General features: G+C 39.3%; 1 protein-coding gene across 1 annotated transcript; it reads right to left on the bottom strand.

Annotated features, from left to right (window-relative positions):
• Nucleotides 1-1,215: 1,215 nt before the first annotated feature.
• Nucleotides 1,216-26,888, bottom strand: LOC148214337 (uncharacterized). The gene is made up of 3 exons (XM_088153001.1): nt 26,574-26,888; nt 2,640-2,999; nt 1,216-1,221 (listed from the first exon to the last, which is right to left on the bottom strand). Exons 1-3 carry the CDS (start codon nt 26,886-26,888, stop codon nt 1,216-1,218), a joined length of 681 nt encoding a protein of 226 aa, XP_088009127.1.

Below are 26,888 nucleotides of genomic sequence, written 5' to 3'. Positions count from 1 at the left end.
GGCATAATCAGGTTTTGAAGGACTTCCGGAAACTCAACAAGGATGGGTCCAACTTCACTTTGGGGGAGGGGGAGGATGTTCCATAAAGTGGGTGCCATGGCAGAGAATCTTTTGAAATGATCAGATAATAGACACTCTGTCTAATGTTCAGGGAGAAGATGGATAATATTGAACTAGGTAGACATAAGCTCAGATATACCTTAGTGTCAAATATGTTAAGGATTTGTATTGCTTCTTTGGGATCATCAGGAACAGAGGGTGCAGAAGACTAGGGAGAAGGAGGAGAAGGAGAAGGAGAAGGAGAAGGAGAAGGAGAAGGAGAAGGAGAAGGAGAAGGAGAAGGAGAAGGAGAAGGAGAAGGAGAAGGAGAAGGAGAAGGAGAAGGAGAAGGAGAAGGAGAAGGGTCTCATAGCAAAAAGGTGAAACCTAAAATCAGGTAAGTTTAGAAAAAAGAGATTAACCAATGCAGGGTGTGTGTGTGTGTGCACATATAATATGGCCACCCATCTCTTCCTTTATTTGAACTGTGATCTAATAACAGCAACAGAGAAATCTTAAAAGTTTTCTAACAAATCTTTAGTTAGATCTAACAAAAAAACCATAAAAGAATTGTTGTCACCTGAAATGAACACCACCACCAACAATAAATAAAATTCACACCCATGATGTCATGGCACTTTGGAAAAGACCTTTACTTTTGAAAGATGGTGGGAGATTCTTAAATCTTCAATCTAGGGGGGAGTTCAAAGGAAGGAAACTCCCTCAGTGACACTGCCCTCTGAGGCTATAAATGTCAGAATGAATGCTTTTTGAAAATCTTTCTTAAAAATAAATCTAATTATTTATTTAATAGACTAATTTAATAATAACCATAATATAAAGATAAAGGCAATAACAAAAGAAGAAAGAAAGAGAGAGAGAGAGAGAGAGAAAGAAAGAGAGAGAGAAAGAAAGAAAGAAAGAAAGAAAGAAAGAAAGAAAGAAAGAAAGAAAGAAAGAAAGAAAGAAAGAAAGAAAGAAAGAAAGAAATGCACAGCACCAAAATTACGCATATGAAGAAAATACATATCAGAAAAAAATATGACCATGTTTCATTGTGAGAGTCAGTCCAATCTAGTGGTTAAAGATGCCAGGCTAGAAACTAAGTGACATTGTGAGATCTAGTTCTGCCTTAGGAAGACAGTTGCCTGGGTGACTTTAGACCAGTCCTTCCTCTTAGCCCTAGGAAGAGGAAGACAACGGCAAACCAATCCCAAAAATGTTGTCTTGAAAACTGCATGGACTTATTCATGTAGTCACCAGGCATCAAGACTGACTTGAAGGCCAGAACAAAACAAACACATGCACACATTGTAATTGTCTGATTTAACTTGCATAGGCTTCTCCTTCTTACCATCTTCCACTATGTACTGCAACACGAAGGTTAATCCTTACGCTGCAGAACATTTACTCTTTTGAATGCCTTCTTATTTACTGTCCTTAGTTTTCTGCTTTCTTCTTTGCAATGCATTACTGGAAAAGTAAATTGGTACCTTTTTTCTCCCTGTAGAGAGCAGGAAAATCCTGTCATTGATTGATCAGTTGATGACATTTTTATTCTGCCTTTCCTCTCCTCCACACATGCTATTCAAAGCAGTGAACAACAGTAAAGTATCCAACCGTTGTCAAAATATAGAATTAATTAACAGTAAAGGGCTTAAACATGTTTATTAGTTACATTGGAAGGCGAAAGAATTCCAGCCCAAGAAAAAATGGGGGGGAAAAAAGGAGCACGTGCTGGAAAAATCTGGATCTATTATGAACCCAATGTTCTTGGTCCAAGGAGTGATTTAACATGGAAGCTGTGGGGATAATCAAGCTGGTGGTTTAACACATTGATTTGCCTGAGTGTCTTCAGTGGCAAAACTGGGGTGATGAAGAAAATACGTATCAGAGAAGATAACAGCGAATTCTCCATTCCTTGGTTTATTCTGCCACTAAAGGAAACTATTTTAGTTTCTATCTCTCTGAGTGTTTTTAAATATGAGAAATCAAATGTTTTTTAGGTGCATGTGTGAGAATTGAGTCAAACAGTTGCAGCCAACAGATGATGATGATGATGATGATGATGATGATGATGATGATGATGACGATAGGTAGGTAGGTAGGTAGGTAGGTAGGTAGGTAGGTAGGTAGATAGGCAGATGATAAAGACAACATCATTAATAGATAATGAGTGACAGAGATTATAGATAGATGATAGGCAATGATGATATGAAAGATGATAGAAGATACGGTAGATTGATAGATCATGTATATTAATGATAATGTATTTATATTTATATTTATTTATATTCCAAATTTGTCACTGCCCACCTCACTGTGGGGTGACTTTTGGAGGTTTACAGTAAAAATAGAATAAATATTGAATAAAATAGATAAATGTTAATTAATTAATTAAAATAAAGTGTGTTAAAACACACTTCCTTTATAATACTTCCAAGAGGCAGATGTTAATTAGAAGTTCATAAATTCAGGGAGCATCGTCAAGGTGCCAGCCATCCTCAGGGTCGATTGTATCTTTTCTCGCCCCAGGTAAGTTGGCGGAGCCAAGTCTTCAATTCCGTTCAAAAAATTGGGAGGGTAGGGGCCCACCTCACCTCTGGGGGGACAGTATTCCATAGGGTGGGGGCCACAACAGAGAAGGCTCTCCTCCTAGGACCCGCCAGTCGACATTCTCTCACTGACGGGATCTGCAACATGCCTCCTCTGCTGGACCGGGTGGGACGGGTCAATGTAATGGGGGTCAGATGGTCCCTCAGATAACCTGGACCTATACCATGTAGGGCTTTAAAGGTGATAACTAACACCTTGAATTGAACCTGGAAACAAACTGGAACCCAATGCAGTACCTGCAGCAAAGGTGCTACGTGTCCCTTCCTTGGGGCACCCATGATTGCTTGCGTGGCCGCATTTTGAACCAGGTGTAGCTTCCGGATACTCTTCAAGGGTAGCCCCATGTAGAGTGCATTGCAATAGTCTAACTGAGAGATGTATAACATATTATACAGAAAGGGGAAAAATGAAAAAAAAAAAATCAAAAAATTAATCCAGAGATTTCAACCATGAAGTCAGTGGCACAAAGTCTGTTTTGAGAGGGAGACTAAAAGCCCAATGTATTTATTAGAGGCAAACAGGATCAAAACCCATGGGAGGAATTCCTTTGTGAACTCTTCCATGGGACTGAACTGAAATGTGGGGAACCAGAAAGGCTGCAGATCTTCCAGAGACCTGAATGCACAATGGAAGGCAGGACATTCAGAGACACTCCTGGGTGATTTTGTCCACTTCCCACCAATTAGAATTCCTCTTCTCCTTTTGATTTCTGAAGCAAAATCCTTCCACTAAATTGAATGTCACTTGGGAAGGGAAAAACTGCAGGGATGTTTCTCTGCCTGGCACTATTTCAAAAGCTCATGCTTTTGTTAGTTAAGGGCCCTGGGAATAATAACATTGCAATAGGATTTCAGCTTTCTTTTTCAGTTCTGTTCATATGAGATCCCTACCCCAGTTAATGAATTAAAGCAAAGATGCCCTTGAATGGAGTTCAACTCATGGTGACATCATGGATTTCTCTATGCCGTTACCTTGGCAACAGCACGGTAGCGGGTTCTTTGGGATGTTTTGCAACTTCCCGGGCTACTTGTTTGTGAGTTCTTGGTGGTCTCTCATTCGTGTACTAATCTGAGTTTTTTTAAGATCAGACAAGGATGGCTAGGTGCTGCCATCTACTTAGACCTGAAAGGCCCTTGAGTCTGGTGAATGCATGAGCAGACCCCAATATGGGGCTGAAGACGCACCTTCCCGGTAAAAGGGGAATAGAATTGCTCAGGATTAAATGGTAACATTTTCATTCATTGCCTTCTGAGATTTTTTCCCAGCTTCTCTGTCTAGTCTACGGTCCTGGGGCTTTCCTAGTGATCTCCCTAGCCTACGCTGCTTAGCTTCCTTTTGAAATTAGCCATGGTCAGCTAGGTGATGCAATCTGAGCTAAACATTGAAAAAGAGGCTTCCTCAAATGATACACAACTCCTAGGAACAACTGGTTGTTGATTTCATGGTGGCAAGTGGTTTTCCACTGCCTTCCCTTGGGATGTTAATTCAACTTCTCAGTCTACACTAAAGCCTTGGAATTATCTATCTATCTATCTATCTATCTATCTATCTATCTATCTATCTATCTATCTATCTAGAAATTTTTAACAAGATAAAAACAGTACAAATATTAGAAAATAAACAAAGAAAATAAGGAAGAATAGTGAATAAGTAAGAAAAAAAATAGAAAAAAAGAAAAAGAAAAAAAATATAAAGAAGTGTCTTCCAGTCTTTTTGACAGCAGTTATAAATGCGTTTATATTTCATCCTCTCTCTCTAAGGTCACATCATATTTTCCTTCTTTCCATAAACTACCCTTTCTAATCTTCAAACCCATAAATCATAAGTTTATTTCTCTCTCTTTTTTTTTTTTCAGCAAAAAGTCCATAAGGAGTTTCCAGTCACTGATAAATGTAGTTGTTGATCTTTCTCTAATCAAACAAGTTAATTTTGCCATCTCTGCTGGTTCTATCATCTTCAACAACCATTCTTCCATTGTGGAGACTTCCGAATAAAGACTTGGGATTATCCTGACAAAATCCCATCCAATTACTAACCAAGTCAGATCCTGCTTAGCTTCTGAGCTCAACAAAGTCATTAGAACAAGGGAACACATGTGGCAAATAGCAAATATAGGAACATAGATTCTCTCACCACCGATAATGTCACATGTTTGAAGTGGTATGTGGTCACTGTATTTTTTTCTCTTTACTTTTTCATCTAGGTCATATCAGTGGACTTTTTCTCTCTCTCTGTGTGTGTGTGTGTGTGTGTGTGTGTGTTTTAAATCCATGTGAAGAAAAGCATGTTAGATTCTTTTTGGAAAAAGTAACTGGGCATTGTTAAAGGATGAACAGAATGCTTTCATGAACCGGCAGAACAATCACCCTAGAGGAGCACTTTTCAGAAAGCATTTTGAAAATAGAGACCTTTGCCATACCAGTATCCATGTTATCTTGGAGCAGAGAGAGAAGAAATAATGCTTGGTGGTTGTTTCTCTTTGCTCAGAACACATTCAGAAAGAATGTCCCAGGATCACATTAAACAGCATCAACAGAAGGAAAAGAGTTTCTGATAATAATGCTTTGATGTCCTTATGAACTAACAAAAGCCCCCTAATTATGATCAGCTGTGTCTGTCGAGAGAGGCCTTGTGTTTTGAAGGCCCTCTGGGAGATGCCCTCAGCTTTGGACAGAGGCAGACGGATCCTTCTGTTTCTGGTTTACAGTGTATAACACAGATGCTAATTTATAAATCCACTCAGCCCCCATCCTTCAAAATTTGTAAAGTCTCTAAGATCTCTTATACAAAGAAAAGTTCCAAAATTACTCAACAAATGTCAAAAATATTGTATTTTTAAACTATCTATCCCTTCCCTCCTCCCTTTAGCTAGACTCGCACAGCAAAATTCATAATTGTACTCAGAGGCATCATTTTTTCCCAGGCAATACACAAGTGCTCTCCTTGTATGAGAATTCCTAAAGAATAAATAATTTAAACATTGTTGGCATTATGTTTGTTAAGAAGTACAGTATACCCCTTTCCCATTTATCCTTAGTGTGATTACTCAGTTACAAGTCTGAGTGGTAAGGTCTATCCTCATCAATATCATTTATAGATTTGCAGAATCATTTGAATGGACCACACCAGTCACCTTAAACCAACCCTAAACCAGCGTGTAAGTAAACCAGTTAAACCATCCTTGAGAGATAGCTGTCCAGCTTCTGTTTAACAGTGTCCAAACTTGGAACCTCTGTAGGTTCCAGATATTGCCATCAGGAAGTTTCTTCTGATATTTAAACAAAGTCTAAGTAGTTGGAACTTTGTTATTTCTGGCCCTAATTTCTGCATCTATGGAAGATAGTTCAAGTTTCTGTCGCTTTCCTGAACATGGCTGTCAGAGCTCCTTCTAGTCTTGTTTTCTTCAGACTGACATGGCCAGTTTCTTTAGCCAATGTTCACAGGGCATGTCCCAAAATCCCTGTATCATCTTTGTTGCCCTCTTTTGAACCCTCTCGGCTTCTCAATATCTTTCTGGAAATGGGGTATCCAGAATCATCTGTGGTGTTCCAAATGCCAATTAGAGAGGAATAATGACTTCTGGTATCTTTCATACAATGCTTCTGACCATATTTCCAATGGCCACCTTTTAAATACCTTTTATGTACTTGTTTGCATGGTTTCTTTCTTGCACAATAGCAATGAAAAGAAACCTTGAGCATATACATGAAAAAGAGAAAATAAATGAAGACTGAGCAATGTGTATCAGATTTGGCCAAACCTAAATTCCACTGAGTGTGGATTAATTCCAACCAAATTTCATAGTCTTGCACTGGATAGATTGCAATTTTGGGCTTCTGTTTCTCCAGAATTCTGAAAGCTGATTAAAGATTGCTTAAGAGCAAAACTTGTTTACATAAACCACAATGGAAAAGGGAAAAGAGGGAGACCTCAGGATCTTTAGCAAGCATCATTTCTGCCCTTTAAATGTTCTAGCAGTCAATCCACCATTGATCAGCATATTTTGAGGGAGTAAGAGATGAAGTCCTATTTTTTCTTGTTCCAAAGAGCAGGACAGAGAATAATGGATTTAAGATTCCAACTGAATGATTGATTGATTGATTGATTGATTGATTGATTGATTAACCGATTATGTGTCATCAAGTCAGGGTCAACTCTTAGTGACCACATAGATAGATTTGCTGTATGATGATCTGTCCCTAACCTGATCCTTCAGGTCTTCCAATGCTAAATAAGTGGAGAAGATCTGACAAGGCATTTTCCTAGGGCACAATTCATTGAATGAAGAGGAACTAGGCATCTCTCCATCTGAGATGCTTTAATTTGGCTTTCTGCACAGAGTCACAGTTTGGATTCTGGGAGGGTTCTTGGTTTTCCAGGGACTGGACACCCCACAGTGTAGCAAAGCTGTACCAAATGCTTTATTGCAGCGCACATCTTCCCCAGCAACAGACTATTGCTCTCCACCCATCTAGGACTTGCAGGGTGATGCATAGTCCTTTAGTACTTAGTTCAAACAAAAGCCTATAAACTGTATAAATTCTGTATAAATACTGTATATAAAGTCTATAAAGTGGCATACAAACTTTGTCTTTTTCCAAATGTTCTTACTCTAGTCGAGATGAGGGGCTGCTTCAGTGGGCTTGTTCCTCTTTTAGTTGTTACAGAGCCCCCAGCAAAGCTCCAAGCTCCAGGCAGGACTCCCACCAGGATAAGATGCTCACCACAACCTGTGCACTTGGTAGCTGAATGATAGTCCTCTTGCCTGCTTGCCATAGCTGCCAGTCTTTAGACATCTCCATCTCTCCCAGCAAAGCTTCAAGCTCCAGGCAGGATTCCCACCCAGATATGCTACTTCCCATAACCTGTGATCTTGGTAGTTGAATATTAGTCCTCTTGTCTGCTTTTAAAAGCTATAGTAATAGACGTCACCTCTGCCTCCCCAACTGTAGGCTGTTTGCTTCTCATGTTCCTCTTCCACACACACCCTCTACACACAGGGGTTCAGGCTACCTGTGGACATCTGCATGTCCTTGAAAATGCCAGAATGTGGCTCATTATCACCAACAGCTGGAACGCTGGCCCAGATGCTTGTGAGTAATCAGGGAAATGAGGGAAATGGGGTGAGAAGCGTTTCTGCGTGGCTGCAGCACACCTTTCCAAAGCACAGGTAGTAACTCCAACTTCACTCCCTCACAGACTTCATGTCCTGAGTGGTTCCTTCTGTCCCTTTGATTATTTGAACCCAAATACCTTGGAAGATGCCCCACAAAAATTATGTCAAGCCTTCTTCTTATTCTTGGGAGAGGACAATAGATTTAAATTACAGGAATTAATCATAGTTGAATGTTAGGAAAAACGTCCTAGCAACAAGAGCAGTTTAACAAGGGAACCAAAGACCCAGATAAATGTTGGACTTCTCTTCATTGGATGTGTTCCAGCAAAGACTCTTCTGCCATCTGTCTCAGAGGCTTTAATTAGAATTCTTGCATAAAGCAGGGGGTTGGATATGATAGCCTAAATGCTCCATTACAACTCTATAATTCTGTGATCATTTCTAGTGGCCATATTTGAGCTGAATTAGTTAGCCTATTTAGCCTAATGATTCGCTCATTTTACGGAGAAGACCTACTTGATAGTTCTATCTCAATTCAGGACAATCAGCTGTACCATATTCAGGAAAGGACCTCCTCAGTCTTTGCAAACATCTCCTCCCTTTGCAAAGCAAGCAAAAAAACCCCAAAAACGTTCAACCGATAGGTCTAGAATTGAGCACCAGGATTGCTGCACACCCAAACAACAACACTACAGACCCTGTTTTTATTTTAAAATGTTCAATTTTAAAGGAACATAGATTTCTAAATGATTTCTTGCTGGAATTACAAGGCCATTTCCACCTTAGAGACCTTATCACTCCAGGACCATTCAGTGCAGAAACACAGGCCTGGTACAGACTTTCTTTGCTTCCGAATTATACTATGGTTGACAATAGTTGTGCCAGCTGCATTTTTGGCTGGTTAATGGAACGTTGAAAATATGTTACTTGCAGGACAAAAGCTGTGTGACCACCTGCAGCTTTCTGTCAAGGCTTTAGAAAGAAATACCGACTGTGCTATAATAGGAAATCAGCTTGGCAAAACATTATAAGAAGTAGGAACTTCCAACGCGCTGCAACTCAAATTATTATATGCTTGGATGCCCCCCAGAACACCAGATAGCTAGGCAATTAATGCAAACCCTTGTCATCCTTCTCCACCTCTCTTGTCTTTGTGCAGACCTATAATGAGCCTTGTTCAGGCGCTGAATATATTCAGAGCTCTGACAAATCATCTCAGCATGAAAAGAGGAAAGGACGAAATATATGGCAAGAGACAAGATCGCAACCACAAATGACATTTGTTCACTCTGAAACTAGAATACTGCAACGTGCGCAGGGGGGTATTTCATTGGGTGGCAAACAGGGTACTGTGTTTCCTTATGAGGATGGGCTGCTTTAGGATCATTACCTCTCGCTCATTTGTAGGAACAATTGAAGGGAGGCAGAAGGCCTTGAAAAGACACCTTGGCTGCAGGTTCTGAGATGTTTCACCTCAGTCCTTGAGGCAGAACCGATTTGCTTCAATTGGCTGCCTCTTCTCAACAAAGAAAACTATGTGGACGCCCTGTATATCCACTAAAGTCCCATTGGTTGGTGGGAGTCAAGGGCCATTTCTCTGCATTGTTGAGCTTCAGTTAGGTCCTAGCTAAGGCCAAACACGTCTTTGAATCTCTGCACTTCCGTACAGAGAGTTCCTTGCGTATCTCTGTCTATAAAAAGGGTAAAGTTAAAGTGATCTTGCATACGTGTTCCAGCAGAATAGACAAGTCAACAAAGCAACAATGTCATTGCAACATGGTTTCTACAACTTAAGACATCCATGAATGAGAGTCAAGGTGAGAATGATGTTATCACATCAGTTATCAGTGTCTGGCCCACCTTGTATGAGTTCACTAGCATAAGCAGGGTCAAAGCTCCTCAGTACTTGGATGGGAGACCACTAGAGAATCCCAGGGCTGTTGGCTAGACTGGGAAGTTGAAAAAGGGTGCTGGAGTAAAGGAATGCCGAGCCACTTTCATATTGCTGCCAGAGGAACTACAAGATGTCCATGGAGTCATCGGAAGTTGAGCTGAACAAAAAAGTGACTTTTAGTTTTGCATATTTGCTTGCAATTTCCCACAATGTTCTTCTCCCTAAAATTAGATTGGAAGAGAACTGAGATTTCAGGTCAAATAAAACATTTGAGGAGTTTCAAGGAACGTCAGAAATGAACTTCTTCAAGAAGTTTGAATACACTTTCATATTTTCATTGGGATTCTCCTCGGGCAAAATACAGAGGTTATTTCTTGAGGAGGAAAAATATCAGGAATATTAAAAAAAAAAAAAAAAGGAGAAGAAGAAGAAGTGACATGAATTTTGGTATGACAAAGAAGATTTATTAACATGACTCCTCCCAATGCTCATTATTTCTCATCCGAAGCAAAGGTGCCTAAGTATTTAATGAGTGTCAAATCACAAAGAAAGTTTTCATCAAAGCGCTCTGTCATTCTAGTAGATTGCTATGAAATGCTTCTGGTGCAGTGTTGCTCCACACATTTTCTCTTTGTATTTAAGAAGTAACATAATGAAACATAAGGCTAATCAGAGGCCCACATGGATGCCACGAGAACAATGAGATTTTTTGATGTTCTGCTTCCTTTTCCACACTATTCTGATAGGGACTGATTAACTAACTTCCTAGTTAATAGAATAAAATCTTAAAGTCAAAATAAGCCTACACGTATTACTATGAATTATAGGATTTTGCAAGAGGACCGAGCATTCTAAAAGGTAAGGGGTTCCTTAACTTAATCCAGTTTGAGTCCATCCCTGGAATAAGGTGGGATTCAGAAAGACTCCACAAAGTCAACTAGTATCTGATGCAGCCTGAATGGGAAAGGGTTCCATCAGGTTCTCAAAAACCAAACTTTCCAAGTATGGTTGAAAAAGGTACTGTTGTTGCTGCTGTTGCTGTTGTTATTAACAATTAAGTAACCCCCCCCCCCACACACACACACACTTTCAGAATAGTTTTTACTTGCATTCTTTTTCTGGATGGAATAAAAGGTAGGTTTGCTTTCATGTCTGTTTTGAAGCTGAACCTCAATTTCCCTTCTGAGGGTTTTGATGAGAAATGTACGTGTCTTTTATGACTAGGCTGTCCTTTACATAATTCTTCCTTGTAATTCTTAGATGTCTAAAGAGGCTTACAGAACCCAGCGGAAGGAAAGCTGAGGGCAGGGTTCAACATTTCCTTAACAAAGCCCTTTTCATTGGCTTAAAAGCACAATTCACAGTTTAGAACCTTAAAGAAATCTTCTTCTTCTTTTTTTTGTTCATTATGTATGGCGAAATGTGTTATACACATAGTGTATGGCCATGATGTCATGACAGACAACTTTGGTGCATATATATATATATATATATATATATATATATATATATGCACATACATACATATATATATCAAACTGCAAAACTTTCTGAAGAAAAAAAATACATCAGAAAAGAAATTGTTATATCAAATAAATACTTTGACATTGTGCAATGAGAAGAAGACTCCAGGATGCTGAAAACAGAGGTTTGGAAGCTAATGTGATCTATGGGCCAAGGACTATGCACCCTGATGGAGAGCTTAGATAAGCTTATAAACTTGTCCTGAGTTCTTGTTCTCTCAGATGTATTTTCCAAGGCAAGCCCTTTTCCAAGGGTGATATCTTTCAAAATGTTTGTTCTGAAGACTAGATCTAAAGCTAAGAATATTTGGATGAGTGGTGGGGACATTGTTATATCAAATGCCCCTAGATAATTTTCCTTCCATCTCCTGTCACTACTGGACCAATCTGCAGTCAAGATTTCCACATCTTCCCTTCTTTATTATTATTTTAAGTCATATGGCTCCTGTGTTCATTTTTGCTGTTCTTATCCCTAGCATCTCTTATTCTCTGCAGAATTCAAGGAACTTTTTGCAATCATGTGGCATTAGCTACTGAGGGAGAAAGACAGTCAAGAGGATTGAAAGTAAAGGGAGAAAAAAATGTACTCTAGATGAAGATGCTGATTCCTTAGTAATAAGAAAAGCGACAGCATGCTTGTTTTCTGTAAGCCAAGATCAGGAATTGCATTGTTTACCACACCTTAGCTTAGCGAGGACAAATGTTCACAATGTCATGGTGGAAAAGGATTAAATAAAACCTCTAGAGTTGGACTAGCTGACACAAATGTGTGGTACAAACTATAAGAATGTTTCAGAGACTTGCTATAGATCTCGGAGAAGTAAGTAGAATTGAGCTGAAGCTATTCCGTTATCTGCTTGTTCGTTTTCATTCCTTCCACCCTCCAATTTTGAGCTACACTGGTTTGAGAGTGGAATATGCCAACCAGAGTTAAAGTCATATATAATGATGAAACACAATGGCATATGCACAGAATGTCAGAACTTCTCTTCTCTTCTCTTCTCTTCTCTTCTCTTCTCTTCTCTTCTCTTCTCTTCTCTTCTCTTCTCTTCTCTTCTCTTCTCTTCTCTTCTCTTCCCTTCCCTCCCCTCCCCTCCCCTCCCCTCCCCTCCCCTCCCTTCCTCTCATCTTTTCCCTTTCCTTTTCCTTTCCCCTTTCCCTTTCTTTGATCCATGTTATCTTGTTCCTTACATGAACCCCTTCTAGGTGGAAAGCTGAACCAAACTGTTATTTCTTTGTTCCAGGAATCATCTTTCTGAAATGGATGAGAAATGTGGCAAAACTTCATTCTTATCATTTGTGCTTGCCTGTACTGTAGATCCTTTTGCTTTCTGTTTCATTGATGACCTTCTATAATAGACCAATCAACATATACTAAAATGTTTCAGTAAAATCAGCCTCCAACTTGAAAAAATCCAATTGTGTTCCTTAAGAAGTTTCTAACAGCACATCTAATGTTGACACTTTCTTGCTTTCTTCTAAAATCTTAGACTCCCCCCAACCCAACAATGATTTACTGGAATTTATTATCTTTCATTTATTAAGTATAAGTCAGCAACAAGATCTCAGGAGAAATTATAGCTATATGATTTGGTAGCTTAGATTTCCAGTGAACTTTTTACCCACCCAATATTTGATTGCAAGAATTCTAGTTCATAATAAAGGTAATACCTGAGTATGATAAACAACTACCTCCTAAACAAAGATAGATAGATAGATAGATAGATAGATAGATAGATAGATAGATAGATAGATAGATAGATAGATAGATAGCCACTCTACCAGGAAGTATGTCACCTTGTGTTACCCCTATGTTGCCTCCCAAAAAGGTAAAATGTGTGTGTGTGTGTGTGTGTGTACACACACACGCACACACATACAAAATTTGAAATAATTTCAACAGTGACATTTCCTGGACATATAGAATAAAGGTGTATGGCTAGAGGATTTGGCTGTTACATTCTCCCTTTCCCCACACATTGAGAAAAATCAATTTCACAAGAGATTTTTTTTTTAAGAAATCAAATGTTATTATTTCAAAAACAGTATTTTTTTAAAAAAAATCTTTTTAACTTTAAATTTTAAGGTACAGACTTTCAATATGCAATAATTACAGAGCTGTCTAGATCATGGTAATGCAATAATTTGTGAAAGAGGGAGGAAAGGAAGGAAGGAAGGAAGGAAGGAAGGAAGGAAGGAAGGAAGGAAGGAAGGAAGGAAGGAAGGAAGGAAAAAAAAAATTCCAAAGGAAAATGCAACATTTCAGAAAGACCACAAAATGGTGCTGATCTACTATAAATGAACAACTATCTGCCCACACACTTTGAAGGTGACACTAGAAATCACAAACAGGTATTTGTTTAAAAAAATATTATATACACAAGTGATTAGCTTGTACAGAGAGAGGAGGAATGAAATTTAGCACCACAAAAAAATTTTTTTTTTGTTTAACTAACCCAATTCTTTGGCTATCCATATTTCTGAATTTCTGAATTGGTTTCCTGAAGCTTCAATTTCTTGAATGTCTCCATCTTCCTGGAGGTTTTCAAACATTCATCAGAGACACCAGAGGGAGATGGAAATGCTGTTCTTTATCCAGCCATTTCCCACAGATGTCTTCGCTTTGTTTTAAAAAGAACTAACTTGTTCAGTGTGGAGCAAAGGGAAGGACTGGGGTATCAGGCTGAGGCCAAAAGCCACCTCATTTGGGGGGGGGCGGGTAGTTTGTGACCCTGTAATCTGTAATTTGGCATGCAGGCTGCATTCACGACACTGGGGTTTGGTGAATCTTCTTTGCTTTTTAATGCCTATTTTAGGACTAAGGGTCATATTCTCAAGTGCTTCCCACCTCAGAATGGTGGAAAACAGTACCATCGTTTTTTACCCATTATGTTCAGTGGGACTCATGGGTTGGAACATGATTATATATGCAGTTTCAGAGCCACAGGTTGTATACCCCTCTCTATGGTGTTGGGCGTGGCTACCTGAGATTTTCCAAAGCTTGCCACCAAATTAGAGCATAACATGTAAAAAAGAAGAGGAATGTCTTTAACATAACAGGAGTGTCCTACTTCACTATTTTTTAACTCACTTTCATTCAAATTAGCTTTTAATAACTCAGTGTTTGTCCTCTCTTTATTTCTTTGCCCTGTCCATGCCAACGTTCACAGTGCAGACCCCAGGCTAGCACTTAAAGGCTGAGTGTATTCCTTGGCTCCAGAAAGATTATTCATCCTTCTGAAAATGGCCAAGCTCCAGAGCTACATGGTACTTCAGATTCAAAGGTGAAAAGGTGCTCTGAAGTACCTTGCAGAATCTATATCTTTTTCCAGGAACATGCAATTTAAACAGCATTTGGTTTACTTGTTTCATTGAGTTTTGGTTCTCCCCTCCTACCCCCTTGACTCAAGTCTGAGCTGATACATTTTACTTAAAACGTTATGGCTCAGTGTTATGATGAAGGTAGTGTAGGAACTAACTTGTTGCATAAGAACCAGATGTCTCTCTTCTGTGTTACTTTTTTTTTTTTTTTAATTTCAAGCACAGCCTAGTGTCTTGGCAGACCAGAATATAAAAAAGGATGATAGGAACATAAGGAGGGAGGGAAGGAGGGAAGGAGGAGGCAGTGAAACAGTGGCAAATTTATGGTAAGGCTCCTGAGTGGGTGGTACGTTCCTGGCTGATTCCTAGCTTCTGTAGATAGATCTAGGAAAAACTCCTATCTGAAACCATTGCTGCCAATAAACTCTGTTCCAGCAATCATAGAATCACAGAATTACAGAGTTAGAAGGGATCACAAGGATCATGTAGCCCAACCCTCTGCAATGTGCAAGGAAAGCAGTTAAGCATTTGTAGTCAACATTCGCAAAATATTAACTACTTGGTTCCACATAGCATGTGGACTGAGGTGACAACATCATTTTTAAGCTAACTCTAATTTCCAGCCTGCAGACCCAATGACAGGAAGCTGCTGTGGTTGCAAACTGTCTTCCTCTAATGGTGCTTCTTCAGCAAACCATCAAATTTGGAAGGGGCCCTAAGGATCATGTCATATCATCCTCCACAATGTGCAGAAAAAACAGTTAAGCTATGGTCACTCTTGGGTCATTTTTCCATCATGTATGTATGTATGTATGTATGTGGTGGGACCTCCATATCTATCTATCTATCTATCTATCTATCTATCTATCTATCTATCTATCTATCTATCTATCTATCTATCGTTCCACTATTGTACAGATCTTACCCATCAGGAAGTATTTTCCCAGTGATATTTAAGCAAAATCTAGTCAACTGCAACTCATACCCATTTTATAATGCTGCCAACAGTGTTGAGTTAGATGGACCAAAGATCTGTTATAAATCATGTTCTTCTAATCCACCATCTGATTATGAGGGCAGCATTCTGGGTCTATTTAAGAGAAGAAATATGTCAAGCAGATCCTTCACCCAGGATGTGATGACTGTATTTGTAGCCTACTTTAAGAAATCACAAGTTTGACCAGCACTGTGGAGATTAAAATGTTAGATTTTGTAGAAGATGGCAAGGAACAATTCAGTATCCAAAGGTCCATTTGTGGTAAAGAAGAAGCATTCATGAAAAAGGGTCTAAACTGTGCTACAAAATATATCCCAAGGTATATAAAAATCAGAGCTTAGATTTGCAGGTGCATTCAGAAATTGCCTTTCTCATAACTTCAGACAATAGCATACTCTAGCCTTGAATGTAATGCTCAACGTTTCTTCCCCCCCACCTTGAAGCTACTCATTTCAGAGGGAACTAAACTCTCTTTGAGAAACCTTAATCTCTTTTTTCACAATTGTCCATTTCTGTTATCACCATTGTTTCACTGTCTGTTCTTTTACAGGTGCCCATTCTGGTTCTATTTAATTTTCCAGTGATCCCAGCCAGTCAGGGGCCATACACCAGACTGGAAGATATCTCAGTGCAATTTCCCTAATCCGACTTGTCTTATATAGATGACACTAAGGGTGGAGAAAGGCTATTAAAATGGGCAATGGTTCCAGGAACTGATATGGGGACAGTCCTAGCCAATCAGGGAATGCTTTAAACCAGAACTGTTTGCTTTTGATAATTCTGGGGGAAAAATGTCATTCATAGATAGATAGATAGATAGATAGATAGATAGATAGATAGATAGATAGATAGATAGATAGATAGATAGATATACAGAGATACAGAAATACACATACACACACACATATATTTCACAAAATAGGACTTTTCCTCCACATTTCCATCTAGCTGTAGTATAACTTTTTTCCATCAAAAGCAAGGATGTTTGCTCAGACAGAATAGCAGTCATGCTACGAATGCTGATAGTTTGTTAATAGCAGAAATTACTAACTTATCCATGTTTTATGTTGACAACTGGTGTCTCTTTGATCCATCAATGCTTTTTAATCCTGGTGTGATAGGGAAAACACATTTGTCTTTGAAGAATATGAAAATTGCTGAAGGAATCTTTGTCTTCAAGGGCACATCACTTTATTCCCCCCCCCCTTTTTTTAATGCCGACTGTTCCTCTCTTATGTAGTACAAAAGCACCCTTCACAATATGACAGAAATGTTATTCAGCACCAAATCTCTGTTTGTTTTCTAGATATCGCCTATAGATAGGCATCAGCAATCTGATTAGAGTTATCTTTTGTTCATTCTGTTAACCGCTGAATTGAATTTGGTCCTCGATGGGAAACAGCAGTGACTAATCCAAAAGGCACCCACTGCCTTGGAGATTGTGAAACATCAATGAGATTAGTTTGGAAAGCATAAAGAGAAAGATTTACTCTTTGGTTCCCATGCAGACTAGAGTGCGTTGAACTATGCTTCAAACAAATGCACTTCTTGGGAATTATTTTCCTTTCTCATCTTGGTTATCTTGTAACTACAGTCCTAATTCCACCCATTCTGTCCTGTGATTACATGCGTCGAGAATGATACTTAAAAAGCTGAGGACAAAATGGTGGCCTTGGAAGGAGATGTTTGCTCCATCCAAACTTTTATGCAAATGTGCTATATTTGTGTCTCCTCAAATCATATAAGAAGTGGGTAAGAGAGTCTCCTTTAAGATGACCTTGATTCCACGGATTTCATGGAGATCTCCATGTAGTTTTCTTGCACTGATATGGAGGTCTGCCGTTGCCTTCTTTTGGGATTAAAAACACATTTCCCAATTTAGCCCACAACCCTGGGATTTCGTGGTGTATCCCATCCAAGCACCAGCCATGTCAAACTCTGCTTAGCTGTCTTTGGGATCAGCCAAAGTTGGCCAGATGCTGCCACCAGATGGCCAGATGTGTATATATTGTGAGATGTTTGCACTAAAGGTGTGATATTTGTAATCTGATTTAGACAAAAGGCCTAGCAGATTGGAGCAAAATGGAAATTCCCCGGTTCTGATTTGGCACTCAGATTATTTTTGCTTGAACTCTTTTTGCAGGATGGCACCACCCAGTTTGAGTTAAAATGGATTACAATATTCACCATTAAAAGAAAATAACGCTCTAAAGCCCTTGTTTCTGCAACCAATTGGATACTCTGAATGTACACAAAATAAGGAAATCCAGTTGTGATTTAGGATTTTCTGAATGTTTGGTTTTGTCACCCATTATTTTTAGATCAACTATTGAAGATTCATTTTCTTCTTTTAAAACTCCTGAGGAAGAAATGAATAACCCAAAACTTCTACTGTAATCATGAGACCATATACTCACTATTGCATTGCACCTCGTTTTTCTAACATTACCTGTACTTCTTTAGCTATGCATCAGCTTTTGCTTTCGTGTTCCTTTTCCAGAAGATCCATTCAGTTTTTGGCTAAATTGTTGTGAAGTTGTTATTGATGATGATCATCCAGGAAGGCCTTTGTGTGAAAGGGGTTGGATTACTCCTCCTTCAATTCTAAAGGTGGTTTTGAACTGTACATAAAACAGGGGCTTCTTCTTTAATGTTTAGTCTTAGCGTAGGCTCATATTTTAATATGGCTAGTCTCAACTAACACCTTTCCCTGATGGCTGGATCGTGAGGCAGCTTCAAGTGCTGTTTTCTGAAAGTCCAAGCCAAGTGAGGTGTGTTCAGCTCAGTTTGCCTCCATTCACTCACCCAAAAAAGTTCATTATCCAGCTGATTCCAAATCAAGTTATGATGATTCAGCAATCTGACAATCCTCCTTATTAACAGATTTATTCTGTATCTAGCAACGGGAGCAATTAAACAAACCTTTTCATTGCTTTGCTGGTTTAATACAGCAATGAATATATATCCTTCCTTTCTCGGCCGCCTCCCCTCCATCTTTCTAGCGCCCTCTCGTTTCTTTTCTCTCTTTTTTGCTTGCTTTCAGGATAGTTAACTTAGCACACAATTAGCATGTGTGCTAAACAAAACATTTCATTTGTCACTCCCCTCCTCCGTGTGCTCACATGCACACCATTGCCAACTCACGCACGCCACCAATTCGAAAATAGAGCGAGTCCTCTGCAGGAACGCTATTCAATAAGGTGCTGGCTTGCCTGAAGCACAGGCCAGATGCTGAGACTTCCAGCTTTCTTCCATCAAAGCTGTGCGCTTTCGAAATTAAAATCTATGGCAATAATGAAACATATTAAAATGCATGCAAAGTCTGGAGGGCTTATAATATGCTAAAAACTGGCAGTGCATGTTTACCTCCATATATCAACTTGGATGGGCTGAAAAGATTTAAAGTCTAAAATATGCAAATATGTGTTATATTGTCACACTTGGTCTCCCTAATGGAACTCCCTTTCAGCTCGGTTCCCTTTAATTTCATGAATATTGCATGACCCTCACACCTTTTTACTCCTGCTGTTGCCAGGCTGAGAAGATTATGAAAATATGTTAATAGTAACTTTCATCAAGTAAAAGTAGAAGGAAGTGTGCGTGTGTGTGCATGTGTGTGTGTGCATACGTACATGTTGCTGACCTTGTCTGATCTCAAAAAGGAAACTGGACTGCCCTGGATTGGCATGTACTTGGATAAGGGACCTCTTGGCATCTCGGGCATCAAGCTAGACAGGGAAATTGAAAAGCCATTCTCAAAAAAGACAAAGACAAACCGTCTCCATATTTTGCCAGGGTACCAGTTGGATGAATTCATCAGGAGACCAGCTCGACTCAAGAGCTTTTATTTTATTTCATTTATATATTATTTTGCCATTTATCTGTTTTATGTTTTCATATTTTATTTTATTTATCTTTCATTTTATATTATTCTGGATTAGGCTACTCCTTTCACAGCTGGAATGGCAGCTGGCCAATTAAATTAAGGTAGGAGCGTTTTTATTTTATTTTTTTAATTGAACTTTTTTTATGTCTTATTTATTTTATGTTTACATATTTTCTATTTTCTTTTATTTTACACAGGATCAGGTTACCTTTTTCACAGCTGGAATGACAGCTGATTAATTAAATTAAGGTAGGAGCACTTTTATCTTTCTTATTTTTATCTTTTACCTTTTATTTATCCATGTTTACATATTTTATTTTACTTATTTTATATTTTGTTTTATTTTACACTGGATCAGACTGCCCTTTTCACAGCTGGAATGACAGCTGACCAATTAAGTTAATTAAGGAGAACAAAGGACTCTGGTATCGAACTGATTCCCACCCCTACCCCCCGTGGTTAACACAATATGAAAGAGTGCACTATATTTATCCAAAAGGAAGATTACCAAAATTTAAGACAATCCCCTCCCCCCACATTAAGTGTACATAGGATGGATATCTATCTCTATATCTATCTCTCTATATCTCTCTATATCTCTCTATATCTCTCTCTCTCTCTCTATCCCTATCACTGTCTCTATCTCTATCCCTATCTCTATCTCTATCTCTATCTCTATCTCTATCTCTATCTCTATCTCTATCTCTATCTCTATCTCTATCTCTATCCCTATCTCTATCTCTATCTCTATCTCTCTATCTCTATCCTATGCATATATATGTATGTACATATATTATATGCAGGAAAAAATAATCTGTGCAATCTTAGACTTCCTCCTCTTGTCAAATTAGGCTTCCCGATAATAGAGATCCTCTCTGCCCACATCCCATAACACATGGCACGCTTGCAAAGGTGTGTGCATGTAGGTATATGTAGATATAAGTAATTCTACCTGCCAGAAGAGATACTTCAAAAATTTTGAAGGGTCTGATCAAGAAAGCAGAAGCAGGCACAACAGCAAAAGTACACTGACATAATTGATTTAATATCTACAAGGCATCCGTTTTAAAACTTAGTGGAAAACTTAACACTTTTTTGCGTATGTCATTCGTACTGTCTCACACGCACAGGCCTGCGATTCCCTCTCTCTTTGCAGCAGAAGCAGCAAGAGAGGAGGAGGCGGATGGATGTCCTTGGAGGAAGGGGCTACACCCTGAGACTGGAAGGAAAAAGAAAAGCCAAATGATAGGGAGACAGGAAGAGGTAACTGAAATGAGGAGGAGGGTGACATGCGCTAGGCAAGCAGCCTCCCCAAAGCAATTGCCAAAGGTTTCTCTGCTCTTCAGCCATAACATCTGCAGTTGTCTTCGTTTCTAGTCTGTGCACTTCACTTTTTACCAGCATCTTTGATTCTGCTCAATAAAAGTGAGATGACCTGAAGATGACTTTTGGAAAAGTAGTTCAAAACAGGATTGTCTGCAGGAGGTGGGACTGAAAAAGTCAAGAGGGCAACTCATATGCCTTGCCTATGTGGCATGTGTTGCATGCGCGATGTATGGGAAAAGGGGAAGGAGTTTGATTCTGTGAGGGCGGCCACCATCTTGATTTTTTCTTACTCCCCCCCACTCCACACAGCCAAGTTGGTTCAAAACAAAGTCTTTAGCTGTCGTATCCTAAAAAGTCTGTACAATCTCTTTTTCTTTCTTTCTTTCTTTCTTTCTTTCTTTCTTTCTTTCTTTCTTTCTTTCTTTCTTTCTTTCTTTCTTTCTTTCTTTCTTTCTTTCTTTTTCTTCTCCCTCCCTCCCTCTTGCTTTCTTGCTTTCTTGCTTTCTTGCTTTCTCCCTCCCTCCCTCCCTCCCTCCCTCCCTCCCTCCTTTCTTTCTTTCTTTCTTTCTTTCTTTCTTTCTTTCTTTCTTTCTTTCTTTCTTTTTTCTTCTCCCCTCCCTCCCTCTTGCTTTCTTGCTTTCTTGCTTTCTTCTTCTCCCCTCCCTCCCTCCCTCCCTCCCTCCCTCCCTCCCTCCTTTCTTTCTTTCTTTCTTTCTTTCTTTCTTTCTTTCTTTCTTTCTTTCTTTCTTTCTTTCTTTCTTTCTCTTCTTTTAGAAACTGTAAAGCCATTGAACTTTCCCCAAACACTGAACTCTCTATTTATTTAAAGTTATATAGTCACCTTTTTGTTTATATTATTAAGCCCCCAATGGGCATCTTTTGTTGATAATGTTATTAAAATGCAAAATACAGAATGCAATGTAAATAGCTAAAAAAAACAGGCTTACTCAAAAGATTGCAACCATTTTCCAAAACAAGAAAGAGAATTCAGTTCCATAATCCCCAGCTACCAAATACTTATATATGTGTTTTCGGAATGAACAACCAGTTTGCATCAGCAATTGTGAATCTGGCAATATGGTCTAAGCTTTTCACAGGCCCCAAATTTCTTTCACTCTCTTTTTTTTTCTATTCCCTTCCATAAACATTATCAGCTCTTTCTTGATGTGTATCAAGAAAGCCCACAGAGAAATTATGGAAATCAGCAAAATACACTTTTAATTTATCTCCAACATTCTTCAGAAGATTCACATACAAAGAATAAATCTCTCTGTGCAAACTTGCCTATAGGTTAAAACATTCCATCACAAAACTCCACCTTGGGAACCCTCCTTCTCTTTTCTTTTATGCAGAATTTTCATAAGGAAGAACTGTGGAAAATATTGATTTGTTATCCTACTCCCCCCCATTCCATCTCCTCTGTGTTGCTTTGCGACTTTATTCTGAGTCCTGTTTGGTAACAGGTAGCTGCTTCTCTATTTTGGGTTTCCAGTCTTGAAGGTTGAGGTTGTCCAAAGGTTCACAGCTATGCTGAATTTAAAGGGAAAAAAAATGATTAGTGGTTCTGCTACAATTGGGTGATTGGGGAACTTGACTGGGAAGAGAGAGGGGATAAACCTCATTTAGCAATCAGACTTTTCTAACCCAGAATTTGAAAAACTTAAAAAGGGTTCCTTCTGGATGGATTTCTCTCACTGTTATTTGACTTCAAACAAACAAACAAACAAGAAAATCAGTTTCTTCCTCTCCTATATGTAGAAACCATTTGTCCATTTTGTTTCATTCTGATCTAAACAAAGTTCCCACCTACGACTAAGGCACCCAGCCACAGTCAAGAAAAAATACCTTGGTGATACATTAAGATTTCTTTGTTTGTGGAGTCCTTGGGGTTCTCTGAGCTTGGCTGTTTTCTTGCAAATGTTTCGTTACCCAGCTAGGGAACATCTTCAGTGCTAGAAGGGAATGGGGTTTGCTCTCTGTTTGTATACAGTGGCATCCCCTGCCAGTGTTGGTGGGGGTATGGGTTTTGTTTTGTTTTATTCCCCCCCCCCCCACACTGGTAGTTCCTTGATTAAGATATTGTTTACTGCTTGATGTCTGGTGCTAATCTTGGTGTTAATCTCTACTTATCTGGGTGATGATTGCTGGTGAGGAGATGTTCTGGTCTTTCGTCTTCCTTTCTATTGTCTCTTTTGAACAGTGTGTAGATGTTGTTTATCTCTGTGTGCCTGTTGATGGCTGCCTTGTCTGAATGCCAAACTTCCAGGAATCCCCTTGCATTTTTAGATTTAGCTTGGTCTAAGATGCTGACAGTTTCCCAGTTGAAACTATGGTTAAGTCTGTCCATGTGTTGTGAGATTAAGGAGTTTTCATCATGTCTTCTGACTGCTAGTTGGTGTTCATGGATGCGCTCTGCCAGCCTTCTGCCTGTCTGTCCTTCATAGTGGTTGTTACAGTCCTTACGCCGTATGTTGTGGATGACTCCTGGTTTTTCTTCTTGGGCTACTGGGCCTTTTGGTTTGCTTAAGATGTTTTAGAGGGCTTTAGTTGGTTTGTGTGCTACAGATGCCATGTGGTTATAACAGTCTGTTGGTAGTTTCTGAGACGTTTCTGATGTATGGCAGTGTGATCCTTTTCATAGCTTGTGTTGGTGTATTGTAGTAGGTTGAGTGGTCAGGCACTTTTTGATAAAGTTTTTGATAAAGTCATGTGGATATCCATTTTGTTTCTTTGTTTGGTCTCAGAGCACTGAAAACAGTAGCCTATTCACTGCCGTTAAGGAACAGCACGACCTTTTACTCTGACTTGGTCTGTGGCATCTTCCTGTGTTTCAAGAAAAAGGATTATGCTAATGTCCTGAGCAACATTTGAGACCTTTAAGGCTCCAAAATGAAAAACCAATGACATTGCACAGTTTTCTCATACAGATATACATGCATATATGTGCCTTTGAGTCAGTGTTGACTTCTGGCAAGTTTTCTTGGCAAGTTTTCGGAAGTGGTTTGCCACTGCGTGCTTCCTAGGGCTGAGAGAGAGTGACTGGCTCAGGATCACCCAGCTGGCTTCACTCCCAAGGCAGGACTCGAACTCACCATCTCCTGGTTTCTAGCCTGGTACCTGAATCACTACACCAACCTGGCTGTGCAGTGCAAATAAATCTTAAGCCCTTTCTTTCGCATTAGAATGAAAACTTAAGTAATGTTCTAATTATGTCAGTACATGAAGTCCGTTACTAGCTCAGTTGAATTTAGTTTAGTTTAGTTTAAGTTTTATTCATGGTAGAACAGCTAACAGAGTATACACTTACTGAAAGAAAAAAATGAGACAGACCGCATAAAGAAGAAAAAAAAGAACAATTGCAATTCAAAGTTCACAAGGATGTTAAAAGCTAAGTAATGTTATCCACGGCATGGAAGAGATAAACATAAAGCATTATTTCATATTCAATAAGTAGAATGTCTAAACTGTTAGTCTAAAAGCACCGAGAATTGTGCCAAACTTAGTAGCTTTTCCTGCAGATACTTTAGCTAAAAGGAACTGAGTTTTCTCCTCATCAGCAGCTCACACCCTAAAACTGGAATGCTACAGAGAAGGTTAGCATGTTCTCTGGGCCAGGAAACTATACCAACTTAGGTACCATTTGGAATTTAAACTTCTTCAGATTCTGAAATGCAGTTCAGCAAGCACAAACATACACACCTTTCCTCTTTATTAGGTTTTAAAATAGAATATCTCTCCTTCCCTCCCTCTTTCTCTCTGATTTTATATAGAACATATGTGGGTATATGTATATGCATATACCTAAAACATGCAATGGAATTATATTAGGGAACATTGTATGCAAAATTAAAAAAAAAAACTCTATATCTAGATAATTGTACAGTACAGGAACTACACATTTTAGTGCAAGGTTGTGTGGGTTTTTTTTTATCAAATACTATGGCAATAAAGTAAAAAAAAAAAAAAAAAAAAGCAGATTCAACACTATCTCTTTTTCAAGAGAGTATGTGTCCCATGTATAAGTGTATCCCAGAAGAATTATGTCCCCTTTTATCCCAGAAGAAATCTATCTCAAAAGAAGTCTATCCCAGAAGAAAAACCCCAGAAAAAGCAATGGCAAACTCTTCATGTATAAGCTCCCTAACCCATTTTTCCCCCATGTCAAGGCATAACATTGAGCTACTAAAAGCCTAGGATGTGCATTTTCTCTCCTACGTGTTCCCATTCATCCCTCCAGCTGGGCCTAGTTTGGATCCTGGCTGCACCCTTTTTTGAGGGTGGCTCTGAACAAAACCTGATACATCCTCAGGCTTATAGCAATCGTACAGAGCTGTGATGCTAAAAAGGTACACTTTGGATTAAAGTACAGAGAAAAAAGGGACATGGTCATAAATCAGCAGTTACAGATTGTTCAACTCTAAGGGAAACCAACCCCATACAATTCACAACCCATTACTCTGTTTACACCACTAAAACAGAAGTACAATAGTTCTGTCATTCAGAAGTGGCATGGTCAAACTCCCTTGCCATGGTGAAAGAAGTTTCCCTTTATGTTCTCTCCCAAATTCATCTATTTTTAACCTGCTCTGATATATAATAGATAGGGAACACAGTTGAAAAGATCATGCAACCCTTAATTGCAACCATAGTACATCAATCTAATTTCATTGGAATGAGAGATGTCTCCTCCTCTTTTGCCCTGAGTAAGACAAAAAAGTTTCTCAAATAAAAGAAATAAAAGATCCTTTTCAAGGAATGGCACGTAATAATTTGATGGTAGCTTTCTTCATTTTATTCTTCTCTGGATTCCCCTTTCCCTTTTATTTAGATAGATAGATAGATAGATAGATAGATAGATAGATAGATAGATAGATAGATATGGGAGAAGGGAACCCAGAGAAGAATAAAATAAAATTATATATAATGCACATTTCCAGATAAACCAGAAATAGATACTTTATTTATGCAAATTCCCATGGAAAGTGCTTTGAGAAGTAAGTAAAAATCTGGAAAGGTTCCTTTTTTAAGCTGACCTACAGTAAACAAGGGAAGAAAATTGATTTTTCCACAAAATGTGGTCCTTTTTATTCTGTAACCACTCACAGATTAGCAAACAAGTTATAGATTACTGAAGAAAGTGAAGAAGAGCTCTGTTGGTGCAGAAACAGGAAGAGTCTCCATCACATAGTCTGTGTTCATGCAACATGGTTCATTAGATCAAAGATCTAGCAGAGGCAGTTATTTATTTATTTATTCAATTTATATGGCTGTTCATCTCAAACAAGTGACTTCAGGTGGCAAATGATCATAAAATCAGTTAAAGCCAAATTACAAACACAATACAAAAGAAAATTAAATATATACAGCAGAGTATACAATTATAATCCATAGATCTGAATATAACCAGGAAATGGGGCCCTTCATGCACTTGGGACCCCAGGCTGGTGCACATAACTAGGTTCTCAAGGCCTTACGAAAGGCCAACAGGGTGGGGACGTCCTAATCTCAGGAGGGAGGATGTTCCAGAGGGCAGGGGCTACAGCAGAAAAGGCACGTCTCCTGGTCCCCGCCAGCTGACATTCCTTGGTTGATGGGACCCCCAGCACACCCATCCTGCCAGACTGAACTGGACAGGTAGAAACAACTGGGAAAACATGGTCCCTCAGGTAATCCAGCCCCAAGACATGCAAGGCTTTAGAGGTGACCTTGAATTACACCCGGAAACACACTGGCTACCAATGCAGCTCACGAAGCAGTGGTGTTACATGTGCTGAGTACCCAACACCATTGACTACCCTTGTAGCTGCATTCTGCATCGGTTGAAGCTTCCAAATGCTCTTCAAGGGCAGCCCCATGTACAGCACATTGCAGTAATCCAGATGGGAGGTCACAAGGGCATGAGTGACAGTGAGCAGAGCCTCTTGGTCCAGGAATGGGTGCAACTGGTGCACATCCTGAAGGTGTGCAAAGGCCCTCTTAGCCACGGCTACCACCTGCTCTTCCAGCAGGAGCTGTGAATCCGAGAGGACCCCCAGATTGCACACCAGGTCCGTTTGGGGCAGTGCCACCCCACCCAGGACCAAAGGTGGAAAAACCTTGACACCAGAAGGCCCAAGGGCACAAAACTCCTCAGTCTTGCTTGGGTTCAGCCAAAGCCCTTTGTGGCTCAT

Source organism: Python bivittatus, unplaced genomic scaffold (assembly GCF_059951505.1).
Source record: "Python bivittatus isolate LINGU-HERP-01145 unplaced genomic scaffold, Pbiv_v1 ctg000570_np1212, whole genome shotgun sequence".
Taxonomy (NCBI): domain Eukaryota; kingdom Metazoa; phylum Chordata; class Lepidosauria; order Squamata; family Pythonidae; genus Python; species Python bivittatus.
This window is presented reverse-complemented; position numbering and strand designations above follow the sequence as displayed.

Coding starts and splice junctions, on each gene's coding strand:
- LOC148214337 (XM_088153001.1), bottom strand. CDS start 26,888: ATGAGCCACAAAGGGCTTTGGCTGAACCCAAGCAAGACTGAGGAGTTT. Junction 3,000..26,573: donor ATTACTGCAATGTGCTGTAC/ATGGGGCTGCCC, acceptor AATGCACTCTAC/ATGGGGCTACCCTTGAAGAG.